General features: G+C 33.4%; 1 protein-coding gene and 1 pseudogene across 2 annotated transcripts; one reads left to right on the plus strand and one right to left on the minus strand.

Annotated features, from left to right (window-relative positions):
* The first annotated feature begins 2,322 nt into the window (after positions 1-2,322).
* Positions 2,323-3,566, plus strand: LOC143622670 (putative aquaporin NIP-type; annotated as a pseudogene). Its single transcript, XR_013151763.1, has 5 exons — positions 2,323-2,400; positions 2,503-2,724; positions 2,815-3,012; positions 3,242-3,303; positions 3,350-3,566. The product of XR_013151763.1 is annotated as a putative aquaporin NIP-type (transcript).
* A 5,762-nt stretch (positions 3,567-9,328) lies between these two features.
* LOC143622724 (uncharacterized) lies at positions 9,329-10,303 on the minus strand. The gene has a single exon (XM_077093787.1). The coding sequence runs from the start codon at positions 10,138-10,140 to the stop codon at positions 9,463-9,465; it is 678 nt and encodes a 225-aa protein (XP_076949902.1). The 5' UTR covers positions 10,141-10,303; the 3' UTR covers positions 9,329-9,462.
* Positions 10,304-14,512: the final 4,209 nt, after the last annotated feature.

Genomic DNA, 14,512 nt, shown 5'->3' on the forward strand with positions numbered 1-14,512 from the left:
GATTAAAAAAATACACTATACTCCTCTAGTTTTTATAGCTTATACTTCACACCCATTAAGATTTTATGATTGAAAGTAATGATTCTCTTTAACTTTTAATTTTTATTTATTTATTATATGTTAATTTTATTCAATAAGTGTAATCTGATTTCGGTTTTTAGTTATATCTTACTAAATCTATTTTATATTTATTCAATATAACCTTTATATTTTATAAAAATTAATGTTATAATTTAATCGATTCATTATCATTATTCCATATGAAAAAGTATCTAAATAGAAAACCAAGACTAATCATTAATGGTTCATCGAATCCAACCATTTTCATTAATTATTATAAATAGACAAATATTTAATCTAGGTGTATTGGTGTGTATAAGTGTATTTGTTAACTAATAGTGTATAAATAGTTAAATATCTGTATTTGTTATATTGTAATAAGCAGTTTTAAAATATAAAAATTTATCGAGAGCAATGTTTGTATGAATATTGTATTTCTGTTATTGATATCTAATAACAATTGATATGGTTTTATTATTATAACTATTTAAATTTAGTTTTATTATTATAACTATGTGACTGACCTGACCCGGAATTTGCTTACCATTAAAAGTGTTGGAGTTTATTAGTTAGAAATTAGTTAGGATTAGTTCATCCTTTCTTTTCTTGTCTGTAAATACTATTTTGTAATCACATTTACATTTGAATGAGAATGATGATTTAAACTTTATAAAACGATAGACAACCGATTCCAAACAATATTTTTCGTTCCCCGTCAAAAGAATTTATGGGTGCGCCACAGCCAATGTAACAACTTTGACGCCCCATCTCCTTCCCCATAACAGTGTAACACATACTTCCACGTTGGTCAATCCCGGTCACCCTAACAAATAGAAGTTCTAAACCGGATATTGAGCGTTTTGTTGGTCAAGAAATAAATTTGGTTCACATAATTCAGACTCTAAAAGTAACACTTTGTAGGATGATAATAACATAGTTTCAATATTATTCTAAAACCATAAAACACATGATTCCAAGGATGCAACACTATTGTTATTTTAAGCCCTTATTATACAAATTCATACCACTAATTTTAACTTCTACAACTAGCTTTTATCAAGAATAAGAGCATTTTCAGTCCATTCCTTATATTTATGTGAGATGATTTTGTAAATTATGTGTTATGGTTATAAGTGTTTGTGAGTATGGGAGAGAGAAAATGTTATATGGGAAAGTTAAATTTGTGGTTTTACTGTTCATACCGTATAATATTTTAATATTTTTAAAAAGTGGTTGTGGGTGAAAGAGATAGAAAAGATAATGATAAATGTATAAAAAGTATTCTTTAATTAAACAGGAGAGAGAAAATACAGTGATTTTTAGTGTAATTATATGATATATATATATATATATGAATATATGGTAGGGAATGAGTTGGGAATGCTCTAAGGCCATGGAATATACTCTAACTCATCTTAATTCCACATAAGCTTCACATCATCATTTTTTTCTCTTTCACTTTATGTCATCCAAAGAAAATGGTTTAACCCATTTAACACATAATTAATATGACAAATCAATTAGTAATTAATACATAATTAATACATGTTTTAACCATTTAAAAGCATAACCTATGGGCCTTTTTTAACACACTTAACACAAGTAGAGAGTGGTTTAATCCATCTTTAAAGTGTCATGTCACTTTAACCTATGTAGGGGTTAGAGTATACCTCATGTCCTAATAATCAATACAATCCCAAGAATCAATTCCAAAATCATGGCTAGTCAAAGACGGAGAAATTCCCTCCATAAGTTATGTTTTGTATATATTTGTAATTAAATGTATTCCTAGAATTAAACTTTCAATTCTTGTAAATATATGTCTTATTGTAATAGACAAAGTATGTTTGATTATATCTTTAATATACAATGGTTGATCTTTATCTTGAACGAAAATAATAACAGTATACATTTCACTAATAACAATTTGTTTTTAAAGCCACCCTGAATATTATCAATGTAATATTTGAAGTAAATTCATATTTTATTACTTTTACAGAAAACAAGTTTAACTAAAACTGACTGTGAAGGTAGCATTTTGATTTTGTGATAAGCATCAAGATAACATATTATTTATTAACTTTCAAAACTGAAATTGGAAACAAAAATATAAGTGATATTCTTCCATATATATATATATATATATATATATATATATATATAAGCACCATCGTTCCTTCGCATAGTAAATCCAATATTGTGTATCTTACTCTCTTTTGTGTTTGTGTTTGACATATCGATCATCTCCACTTTGACACAAAGATGACCGAGTCTCGACTTTCTGACATGGAAAAAGGCAATAGTGTCTCAACAAATCCCAAAATCCATATAGCTCAAAAGGTGTATATATACACACACACACACACACGATGATACCTTAATATGCAATTTGCATGTGAACTGGATATATAATGTCTAATCTAATTTGATTCTGTTATGCAGATGTTAGCTGAATTTATTGGCACATTTTGTGTTATATTTGCTGGTTGTGGATCAGTGGCTGTTAATAGCCTCTACGGCAAGGTAACATTTCCTGGAGTGTGCGTAACATGGGGCTTAATCGTTATGGCGATGATCTACACCATCGGGCATGTATCCGGTGCACATTTTAACCCCGCGGTCACCATTACTTTATCTCTTTTGGGCTTGTGCCCGTTCAAAGAGGTATGTAAATGAATGTAAATATTATTTTGTACTTGATTAAGTATGTTTTGTGTTATGTAAGTTATGTAATATTCTTTACTTTTAATGAAGGTGGTGTTATATATACTTGCACAACTTTTGGGATCGATTTCAGCAAGCGGAACCTTGTCGTTGATCATGTATGTGACACCGGAAGCATATTTTGGAACTGTACCGGCTGGTTCTACCCTACAATCGTTTGTTGTCGAAATAATCATTACGTTTATCCTTATGTTTGTGATCTCGGGAGCTAGCAACGATGAGAGGGCGGTATGTTTTCTTATGAAAGATCTTGTAATTAAACATTGCATATAGTTTTTAAGATAATTAATAATTGTTTTTATTTTGACAATCAATGAATCAAATGTGTTTAATGTTTGATATTAATATTAATAAAATTTATTTGATTTAATATATATTTTTTTTATTTTTCTTTTATCATGTCAGATTATGATTACCTATTATATCTTTACTAATTATGGTGATTTTAAATTTGCAGATAAAGAAGCATGGAGGTATCGTAGTTGGAATGACCATTATGTTAAACGTTTTTGTGGGAGGGTAATTCTTTACTTTTAAAATGAAATAAATTTAATATTTTGGGAAGCATTTAAGGAAATTAAATGTTTCAGGCAATTTCTGGAGCATCAATGAATCCGGCTAGAAGTCTTGGACCGGCTATTGTGAAGTTGCAATTTAAAGGAATTTGGGCATATATCTTCGGCTCCGATCGTTGGAGCAGTCACAGGAGGCTTGGCTTTGTTTATGAGTTGTTGAAGCCGACAGAAAAAACTTTTAGCGATATAGTGAAAAGAAGGGGATGATTTGGTCATTGGTTTTGAGATCAAAACTGAAATTGTTTTTGTTTGTTAACCTTTTTGTTCTTTTGTTGTCAATCTGACAATGTTGGTAAGCTTTTTTTATTATAGTTTGGGATGATTTTATTGTATGAAAACTGGTATGGTTAATAATAATTTGGTTGATTTCCTTATATTTGTATCGGTTGATTTGTCATTAGTTATTGAAGTGTGATATCTAGCTATTGGTTGTAAAAAGAGTTAAGTTAATCTAGCTATCGGTTGATTTGTCATTAGTTATTGAAGTATGGGACCTTAAACATGGAAATGTGAGGTGAAACCATGGAATATAGAAACAAAGACAAGACAACACAAAATTTAAATAACAATGAGAACTCACCAGAGAATGAATACAACTTAAATTAACTTAGAAATATGTTGGATATACACATGTTCATGCAGAGAATATAACTTAAATAATCAAAGAATAGAAGTTGAATAACTTATTAAAATGAGATCATGTTGTTGGAACACTGCTTCTCTTTGACTTTTGTCATATCTTATGATTTGACTCGAAATTCAACCATGCTCAACAGAAAAAGAATTAAGTCTAAAACAAACTCATATTCTTGTAAATATGACAAAAATATATGAAAGCTGTAAAACTTGGTGCAATACAAATTTGAAGGATCCGAATGGATAATACAAAAAGTATAAGGGTGGTACGGAAGATCTCAAGGGGCGGTTTGGTGGAGATCTAAAGTTCATGGACCAAGTTGAATAACTTGGTGTCATAGTTATCTTTTATTTATTATTAAATAAATTAGAAGTCTGGTATGATTATGTTTCCTAGTTTGAGTAGGATTAGAATTGTGGGTGTTATATAAACTCATCAAAAGTTTCTTTTGTTTAGAGGTAGAGAGAGTAGAAAGTATTTTGTCCATGTTTCTTATTAATGAAAAGAGTCGCATAAACGTTTTATGCAATATCGTGTTTGATGTTCTTGATTCACTTGTCTAAGGTTTAACAAGTGGTATCAGAGCCTAACGATCCAGGCTCGTGTTTTCGATTGGTGGCAAGTTTTGATTGTGATAATAGTTCTAATCAAAGACATAAGAGGTAAAGAAACCGATCAGGTTAAGATAAGGTTCAAGATCCGTAGGTCGTATCTTGAAGTGAGTAAAGGGCGTAGAGAAAGATTCGTTGTTATCTCATTGATTTACGGAAACGTGAAGTTGGTAATCATACGTGACGGCAAGGGAGTCGACAATTATCGTGAGATCTGGCCTCTGGGTAATCAACTGAAGTCGGTGGGATTAGATTTGACAAGCAGGTCACGGGAGAAAATAAAATCAAAGGTGTGAATCAATTTTGTTGCTTTATTATTGTTATTATTATATTATATACACAAGTTGCAATTATTTACGCCCTGCTTGCGGTGCGCACATATAATGTATATATGTGTGAACCATTGGGTGGGCAAAAGTAAAATTGCACTAATTTTGACGTTATTTTACTAATCACGTGAAAATAACGTTAAAAGTGGCGGAAGGTTAATCAGGCATCATGTGGTGGCGTTGATAGCCGAAAGACAAGGGCACATGCACCAATCAGCCGGTGTCCCGATGATTGAGTGTTATGTGTCTTATGTCCAAGGCTTGATTCAAAACTACTATCGAGCCGGGGGTCTCACCGGAAGCAGCCTCTCTATCCCTATGGGATAGAGGTAAGGCTGTCTACATCTTACCCTCCTCAGACCCTACCATAGCATTGCTATTGGTGGGATATACTGAGTACGATGATGATGATGATGATGAAGTTGCAATTATTTGTTTTTACGGGAAACACTGCCGCACCACTTCTCTTTTGTAATTGAGATTTACTCTCAAAAGTCAAAGTTGCCATTAAATTTTGTGACCATCAAATAATTGAAAGCGGCCAACAGTTTGTGGTCCGTTGATAACGATTAACCAAACAGACATGACAATCTTGACAGTCAAGAAACCGATACGATGTCAGAGTGACAGGTTGTCGGGGGAATTAAGAAACTGAACCAGAGCAACTACAAACAATGGTCGACATGCATTAAATCGTATCTTCAAGGTCAAGATCTTTGGCAGGTAACGAATGGTATCGAGACGAGACAACCTGCAAACGATATTAACGGTAGTATCGGGAAATGGCAGGTGAAAGCGGGTCGAGCAATGTTTATTATCAAGACAACGGTGGATGATGATGTTCTTGATCACATTTAAGATCTCGAATACCCAAAGCAAGCTTGGGATACGCTGGAGACCTTATTCACGAAAAAGAACGATGCTCGATTGCAACTAGTCGAAGGTGAGTTAATGACTATTTCTCAAGGCGATCTTCCTATTTCACAATATTTTTGTAAAGTGAAAAATTTGTGTCGCGAGATTGGAGAACTCGATCCACAGTCTCGGGTTAGCGATGCTCGTATGAAGCGGATACTCATCCACGGTTTAAGGCCGGAGTATCGTAGTTTCGTTACCGCTATTCAAGGGTGGGCAAACCAACCGAGTATTACCGAGTTCGAGAATTTCTTGCTGGACAAGAAGCATTGGCAAAGCAGTTAGCAAGTGTGTCGATTAAAACCGAGAGCGAAGCCTTGTATGTCGGTAGAAAGGAGAAGCATCGGTTTAGTAAAAATCATAACCGTTATGGCGAGAAAGGTAAGAGTAAATATCGGGAGAACGAGAAACGTGACCGACCCAAGAAGAGAGAATGGAACCGAAAGGGTCGAGATGACAACTCTGAAGAAGATTCATCGGACGAAGAGAACCGAGACAAGGAATCAAGGTACAAACCAAAGCAGTTTCCGTTTAGGTGCCATAACTGTGAACAAAAAGGGCATATGGCAAAATATTGTTGAGAACCTAAGGAGGAAGGTAATGCAGCTGTTGTTAAAGAAAAGAAGAACCATGAGATGTGGAGGCTAATATGACCGAGGTTCAAGGAAAATACGCAGTTGAAACCGAATTCAAAGGTTCGGTAGATGAATGGTTTGAAGAAGGCTCATGTTGGTGGACAAGTCATGAAGTAGTGCCAGAGTCAAATCCGTTGAAGGTAACATTGGAATCATCTATTGTTATTTTTAATTTAGATGATGAGGAAATTGTGTTTGAAGAAGAAAGTATGGTTGATCAATACGTAACCGTGACGGTAACCGAACAAAACGAGAAAGAAACCGTGTTGAATGAAGTGCACGAGGAGGTAGTTCCGTCTCATGTTACGGGTTGTCATGGTGGAACAGAAAACGTTAAAAATCAACAAACCAACAAAGTTAACGTTGGAGTTTGCATGAGGTTCATGTAAAGTTTGAGTTATCCGAATGAACGAATGGATAGAGGACTTGGTTTGAGAGGGAGCATGCATCGAGTGGAGATGGAAGAATTGCTTTGAGTACCATGATAGTTGGTCGTGGAGTTGAGAAAGAAAAAGTTGTTTCCCATCTGAAAACGGGTGATACAGTTCTAAATAATGGTAATCTCGAAACTAGCTCAATTGATAACATGAAAAAGAAACCTGAATGTAGGTTTATGAAGTCGAATCCAAGTATCAAGCTCAAAGAGGTGAGAGCGTTACAAGGTGTGAAAGATCTTGGAGGGACAATGGAAGTTGGCATTGAGAGGGAGTGTAAAACTTGGTGCAATACAAACTTGAAGGACCCGAATGGATAATACCAAAAGTATAAGGGTGGTACGGAAGATCTCAAGTGGCGGTTTGGTGGAGATCTAAAGTTCATGGACCAAGTTGAATAACTTGGTGTCATAGTTATCTTTTATTTATTATTAAATAAATTAGAAGTCTAGTATGATTATGTTTCCTAGTTTGAGTAGGATTAGAATTGTGGGTGTTATATAAACCCATCATAAGTTTCTTTTGTTTAGAGGTAGAGAGAGTAGAAAGTATTTTGTCCATGTTTCTTATTAATGAAAAGAGTCGCATAAACGTTTTATGCAATATCGTGTTTGGTGTTCTTGATTCACTTGTCTAAGGTTTAACAAAAGCTTCCTGTCGTATGTACATATTATGGATTGTAAATATGACCAAAAAAAACTCATATTCTTGTGAATATGAAAATTTGGTGACCTACATATATTAAACATCTGTTGTCATGCTTAATTTGTAGTTGTTTTGAATATCTGTTGACAAGTTTATATCTTTTTGTAAAATGTTCTGCCATTTATGGTCCTATTTTGTTTTCCTTCCCAGCAGCCCCAAAGTAACCAAAAGTTAGTTAGCAATGCTTAATTTCTTCATTTCCCACTCCTGATTAAAAAAAAATAGTTTAGTTGCCATATTTGTATAAGTTGATTTATTTTTGCAATGTTGCTATGGAGTCTTGGTACTTTGATGGATTTACATTTGCTAAAAAAAGTGAATGAAAAAAGGCCCCCCCTTACACAGATTTTGATATCAGATTTTGAGGTGAAACGAGTCTACCTATTGACATGGAGTCATGGACTGAATCTCGGCCAGGGTGCCTCGAGCTCAGATCGATAAAAAGCTCGTTCGGTTTTCGAGCCCAAGCTCGAGCATTGCATGGGAAGCTCGTTGAGCCTTAACAAACCTTGTGTATTTTTAAGTTTTACCTATTTTGTACTCCTAGATATTAATTTCACACTCCACACATGAGCTCAAGCCAAGCTTTGGCTCATTTAAAGTACTACATGAGCTCAAGGCGAGGTTAGGCTTCGTTTATGGTTTCCTCAAATTATATAAAATTATTTTAAAAACATATACAAATTAACTAACAAATAACAAAAGTCCGAGCCGAGCTCGAACTTTCAAAAAAGAGCTCGAAACAAACCAAGCTCGAGCCTTCGTAAGTCAAAATGAGCCGAGCTCGAGCCTAGTCAAGCTCGGGCTCGGATTGGGTTTGGCTCATTTACACCCCTAATTGAATCTATATGTGACCTGCATTGATCCCAAATCCCCTTGGAGTCAAAATGTCTAAATGATCTGTATTAACTTTGACCCGAAACAACACTTAAAAGTTGAAACTTCCTGAAAATGCCCTTCAAAGCAATCTGCTATATTCACTCTTGTAATCTGTAGTTTTCAACTGAAGTAGCAAAAAATAACTCCCAAATTATCCCTTTCAGCCAATTGACCCGTAACCGAATTTATGTGAAACTTTAACCTGCATCAACTGTTGAAGACCTCCATCTGTATAGTAATTTGCAGAATAATAATAATCTTCTAAATACAACTATGACCCGGTTTAACTGATGTGTGCGAATTAACCTAATCAAACTGTCATTCACAAAAAATGTCCTCATATTCAATCCGCGGATCGAAAACTGCAGTGAATCTTCTGATCAAATAATCGGACATCAAGCATTACAGATGCGTTATCAATTTCAATCGTTAGGGTTACAGAAAAGCGCCATCGGTTAAAGAAAAGAACGTAGATATTAAAGACAAGAGAGGAGAACTATCGCATGGAGATGAGAACAATTTGTAACCTAATATGTTGATAACTTCTTTATAAATTACAATGAAATTTATTAAACCAAACAAGTTCTCATACTCAGAGACCAATCCATGAGATGTACATAGCAAAGGAATCTTTCGTGTAATTTATTTGATAAACATCCAATATAATCATACAAACAATGATAACCCTAACATTAATGATGATACTTGTGACATTTGTAGTGATGACTCTCTACAAAAAACAGTCAACTAACTTAGCAGTTTGTCAACTAACAGCTACCATTACTGTTGGGCACATTTCTATAAATCAAAAAGAGTCGAATAGCTTGAAACATAAAGTCAACAACATTAAAAAATATAACCAGTAATCACAAGCGCGGTTTCTAACCATCAAAAATTACTTAACACATTCATCAATTTAACTAAATAGCAACAAAAATTTCTCACCAAATTTGGAGACCTAATCATCAGCTTTGATTTTTCTTCTTTTCTTCCTTTTAGACCTCACCGAATTATCCATTTCGCCCCCGTCAACCTCTGCATTCTTCCTCTTCTTCTTTTTCTTCTTTTCTTCACTCTTTTCATTCACAATCTCATTATTTTCTTTAGACTCAACTTTAATACCGTCATTTTCCTTATTCCCCAAACTACCCTCACTTTTCTTCCTCTTCTTTTCTTCACTTTTTTCCTTCACAGTCTCATTATCTTCTCTAGACTTGACTTTAATACCGTCATTTTCCTTATTCCCCAAACTACCCTCACTCTTCTTCCTTTTCTTTTCTTTCTTTCTTGACTTACCTTCAACTTCCTTAATCCTGTGTTCATCAACCTCAACTGAATCCTGGTCAAACTTCTTCTTTGTCCCGCCATTTTCAACAGCCTTAACTTCATATTCTTCTAAACTTCTATGGCTTATATCAGATTTAGTTAAATCTTCTTCCTTTGATGATTTTTTCTTCAGCTTATGGTGCTTTTTAAAGTATACAAGCTCGTCAAATGCCGCAGACGCGCGACGTAGGTACGCAGCCACAGGTTGTGAAACTCCATTATCAGAAGTTACAAAATTTGCCAATACGTTGGCGGCTTTAGAGAGGCTAACAGGTTTTGTAGATACAATTTTTCCAGAGACAGTCTTCATCTGAATCCAACAATACGTTTACACAAATTCAGATACATGTTAGGCTATTAATAACCCTAAAATGTAATCAAACATGTTAAATGCTTCCAATTTCATACGCTCGTACCCATAACGTACTCCTACTAAACAACTTTATAACCATAAATCAAATAAGTCGCAGTGAAGAAAAACTACAAGAGACTGTGAGCAATAACCGACCTACTTAACCAAAAAGCAATTATCGGTTATTTTTTGTACCCTTGGTTAACCAAATTTAACCGAACCAAACCATTCATTCTAGCTTTTATACCTCCATCACATGTATTTGATGTTTTATTCCACCATTTCATGCATTTATACCTTCATTTCATGTATTTGTGCATCAATTTCAAATATTTATAAGTAAAAAAAATTTAGCCCAGATTTTATTTTGGCTATTTACGAAAATTAACCAAAGCGAATCGAAAACTGACAAAATTAACCGAATAAACCGAAAACTGATTGGTTAATGTAGTTTAACTAATAACTGAACCGAGCTGTGCACTACTAAGCAGTTAATACAGAAAAATATCGGATATCGGTCAAGAACTGATATTTGGTGTATCGGTTATCGCGGTGGAATATCAGTAATTTAAATATCATGTAAAAGTCATATATATAGCAATTTAACACTAATAATTCGATATAGTCTCCTACCATTAACAAATTAACCTTTTGCAACTTGCAAAACACTAACAATCGTAGCAAGTAGAAACTGATTAAGACTTAAAACACCAACATCAATGGTTTCAGACCCGGCCCGGATGTCGACCCGGACACCTCACCGGGTCAAAGGTCGGACCGACCCGGGAGGGCAGACCGGTGTTGACCCGGATGATGTCATTAATAATATATATATATAATTACTAATATATAAAACATAAGTCTTAAAACATATATAAGTCTTCCAAAACGTCCATCACAATTTTAGTCTTAAAACATAAATAATTAGTGAGTATTATTAATTCTAGACATGGAATTTACAATCTGTTACAAATTTACAATCACCAGCCATAACACAGTGCACACTAACAACAACCAAATTGGAAATTATAAATTCATATCACCAGTAGATATCAATAGGAAAATAGCAAATTAGTAACAAACAAATTGGAAAAACAATTTCATATCAGCAGCCATTCATATCACAGTACCAATTAACAACCAAATAGGTTAAAAGATTACTTACCAATTAGTAATAAAAATTAAATTTGGGACGCAGGTGGTGGAGCGGCGGTGATGAGGTCGCAGGTGGCGGCGGTGGTGAGGTCGGTCGGAGGAGAGTGGAGGTAGTGAGGTTGGATGGAGGAGTGGAGCTGATAGGGTTTATATGATAGGAACTGCTAAAAAAAACAACAAAAAACAAATCTGTTGGTCCGACCGCCGGGTCACCGGGTCCGGTCCAACCGGCGCCCGCGCAGACCGGCCGGCCCAATAGAAAACGGGTTATACACCCCGACCCGGACCGGTATTAAGGCCGGTTTCATAACATTAACCAGAACACTAAAAATTGATAATTAAGACTTAAAAACTGATATCGGTGATTCGGTCCAACATCGTACAGATATATAGACTGATATTTTACCAAAGGACAGACAGATATCTGCATATCGAGCAATTGCAACAGAAAACGACGAGCTGTCGTTATCCCAATTCACATAGCAGTTATACAATCAAATATCTACAGCTGTGTTTCAGACTGAGCAATTCTGTTAACCCTAATCTAGCATAGAGCAGTTAAATACATTGAAATAACACTTAATGAAACGAGAAAAGCATCGTACCTGCAACAATTTGACAGATTAAGAGGAAGATGATGACGAACTGTGACGGCGGAGCTATGAACGTTAGTAGCCCTCGTTCGCCGCTTTTGTTTGGGCGGCTGTTTAAGGGAATAACTAGCTAGTTTGACCCAGTTTGTTAAATAGGTTAGCCCATTGGGTTGAGAGCATAACCCAATTTACTTAATTTCTAAACAAACAAATATTAAGTTAAAGTCAATATAATAATCTAGCATAAAGTTATTCTATACAGGGGAATAAAAATACGGATAATGAGAAGGATTTGTATCCACATAAAAAAAACCCTTCAAAAAAACTAAAATAATCATAACTCAAAATATAATAAAAAAACGAAAAAAGTAAAAACACAAAAATGTTTTCACCGTCTTTCTCGTTCTCATAAAAAAAATACAATGGTAAGTGAAAAAATCGTCGTGTCTTTCTGTTTATCATTGTGTTTTGTGTTAATTTTCGTCATTGACTGTGTCTTTTTTTTATATTGTGTTATATTACTCAACATTATGCTATATTTTGTTCGTTATTGTGTTATATTTTGCGATCTATTGTGTACTTTTTAGTTATAATTGTGTCTTTTGTTCATTTTCGTCATTGTGTCTTTTCGTCAATTTTTTTTATCTTTTTGTATATTTTTTTAACGAGAATGACGGTGGATACATTTTAGTTTTTTTAGTTTTTTTTGTTTTTTATTTATATATTGAGTTATGATTTTTTAATTATTTTTTTTGAATTTATTTTTAAAGGATTTTTTTATGTAGTCAAAAATTCTTCTCACACTTCTCATTTTTGTCTCCCTCTGTATTTTAACTTTACCCTAATTATCTGTAGGGTTTATATCAAATGCAAATAAAATTAAAGTGTGAAACGTGGAAAAATTTTTCAAAATAGGAAAAGCAAGAAGGTTAAGATGGATTATAGGAGAGAGAAAAGAAGTATTAGAAAAATAGGAGATCCGTCATTTCAAATGGCAGATCTCGACAAACATGTAGGGCCTGCCAGATATTGTCTGGTGAGGTGGAAGACAACCCTGACATCCGCCATTTGAAATGGCGGATCACGAATATTTAATTCGTGTTCAACCATTTGAAATGGCGGATTATTCGTGATCCGCCATTTCAAATGGCGGATGTCAACACTGTTGATCCGTCATTTTGACTGACAGGTCATATATCCCAAAGTAGCCTACCCCTATTGGTAAAAGTGAATTTTTTTGGACATCCGCCATATGAAATGGAAGATGTCATCCTGACATCCGCCATTTCAAATGACAGATATTAATATTGACTTTGACTGATCTGACATGACATCACACCCTTTTTCCTTTTTATATTATTTACTTTTTTTCTTATTATTTACTTATAATAATCAACAACCTTATTTAACAAATAAAAAAAAAATAATTTTAATGTTTTTTAAAAATATGTTTTGCCTCTTTATTATTTTTTAGTTTTGTAAATGTCATTATTTAAAAAATACAAAATTTAATATTAATTTTTTAATAAAAAATACCATTTGATGGACATCCGTCATTTGAAATAGAAGATGTCAACTTGACATTCTCAATTTCAAATGACGGATATAAATAGTGATTTTGACTGACCTGACATGACAACACACCAGCTCCTTTATGTTTGAATGTCTCGTTTTTGGCCAACTGCTCTCATCCATTAATATCATATTCTTTTGACTTTTTTTTTTCTGAATTATGGGAATGACTCTCATTCAGAATATTAAATAAGTTACCCATATATACCAAAAAGCCACATTTTAAATAAGTTACCCAGAATATTAAATAACTACATAAATATTGTTGGAGTAGATATTGCGTCTACTAACGGCATAAATACAAGGCATGCTTCACAAATGAGAGTTTAATTTTGACACTTACTTATCTTATGTAATTTTTTCCTTTTTTCTTTTGTATTATTTACTTAATAACATTTTATAAAGACCTTATTTAACAAATAAAAATTGTATTTAACAAATAACGTTTTTAAAATACGTTTTGTCTCTTTATTATTTATTAGTTTTCTAAATGTCATTATTTAAAAAAAATACAAAATGTAATATTTAAAAGATTTTTTTTAATAAAACACCATGTTTTAATATTTTGAAGGACATCCGCCATTTGAAATAGAAGATATCATCTTGACATTCGCCATTTCAAATGGCGGATGTGAATAGTGACCGATTTCACCACACCAGTCCCTTTTTCTTTATATTATTTACTTTTTTTATTATTTACTTAATAACCTTTTTTAAATACCTTATTTAACAAATAAAACATGTATTTAACAAATAACATTTTTAAAATACGTTCGATTATTTATTAGTTTTCTAAATGTCATTATTTAAAAAAACAAAATGTAATATTAAAAAGATTTTTATTTTAATAAAAACACCATGTTTTAATATTTTGATGGACATCCGTCATTTGAAATGGAAGATGTTATCTTGACATCCGCCATTTCAAATGGCGGATGTGAATAGTGTACTTTCTGGGTGATTTGACAACACACTATCTTTTTCTTTTTTATTTTTACTTATTTTCCTAA

Source organism: Bidens hawaiensis, unplaced genomic scaffold (genome assembly GCF_021521415.1).
Source record: "Bidens hawaiensis isolate Kalapana, Puna unplaced genomic scaffold, B.hawaiensis_p1.1 tig00003241_1, whole genome shotgun sequence".
In the NCBI taxonomy this organism is placed as follows: Eukaryota; Viridiplantae; Streptophyta; class Magnoliopsida; order Asterales; family Asteraceae; genus Bidens; species Bidens hawaiensis.

Coding starts and splice junctions, on each gene's coding strand:
- LOC143622724 (XM_077093787.1), bottom strand. CDS start 10,140: ATGAAGACTGTCTCTGGAAAAATTGTATCTACAAAACCTGTTAGCCTC.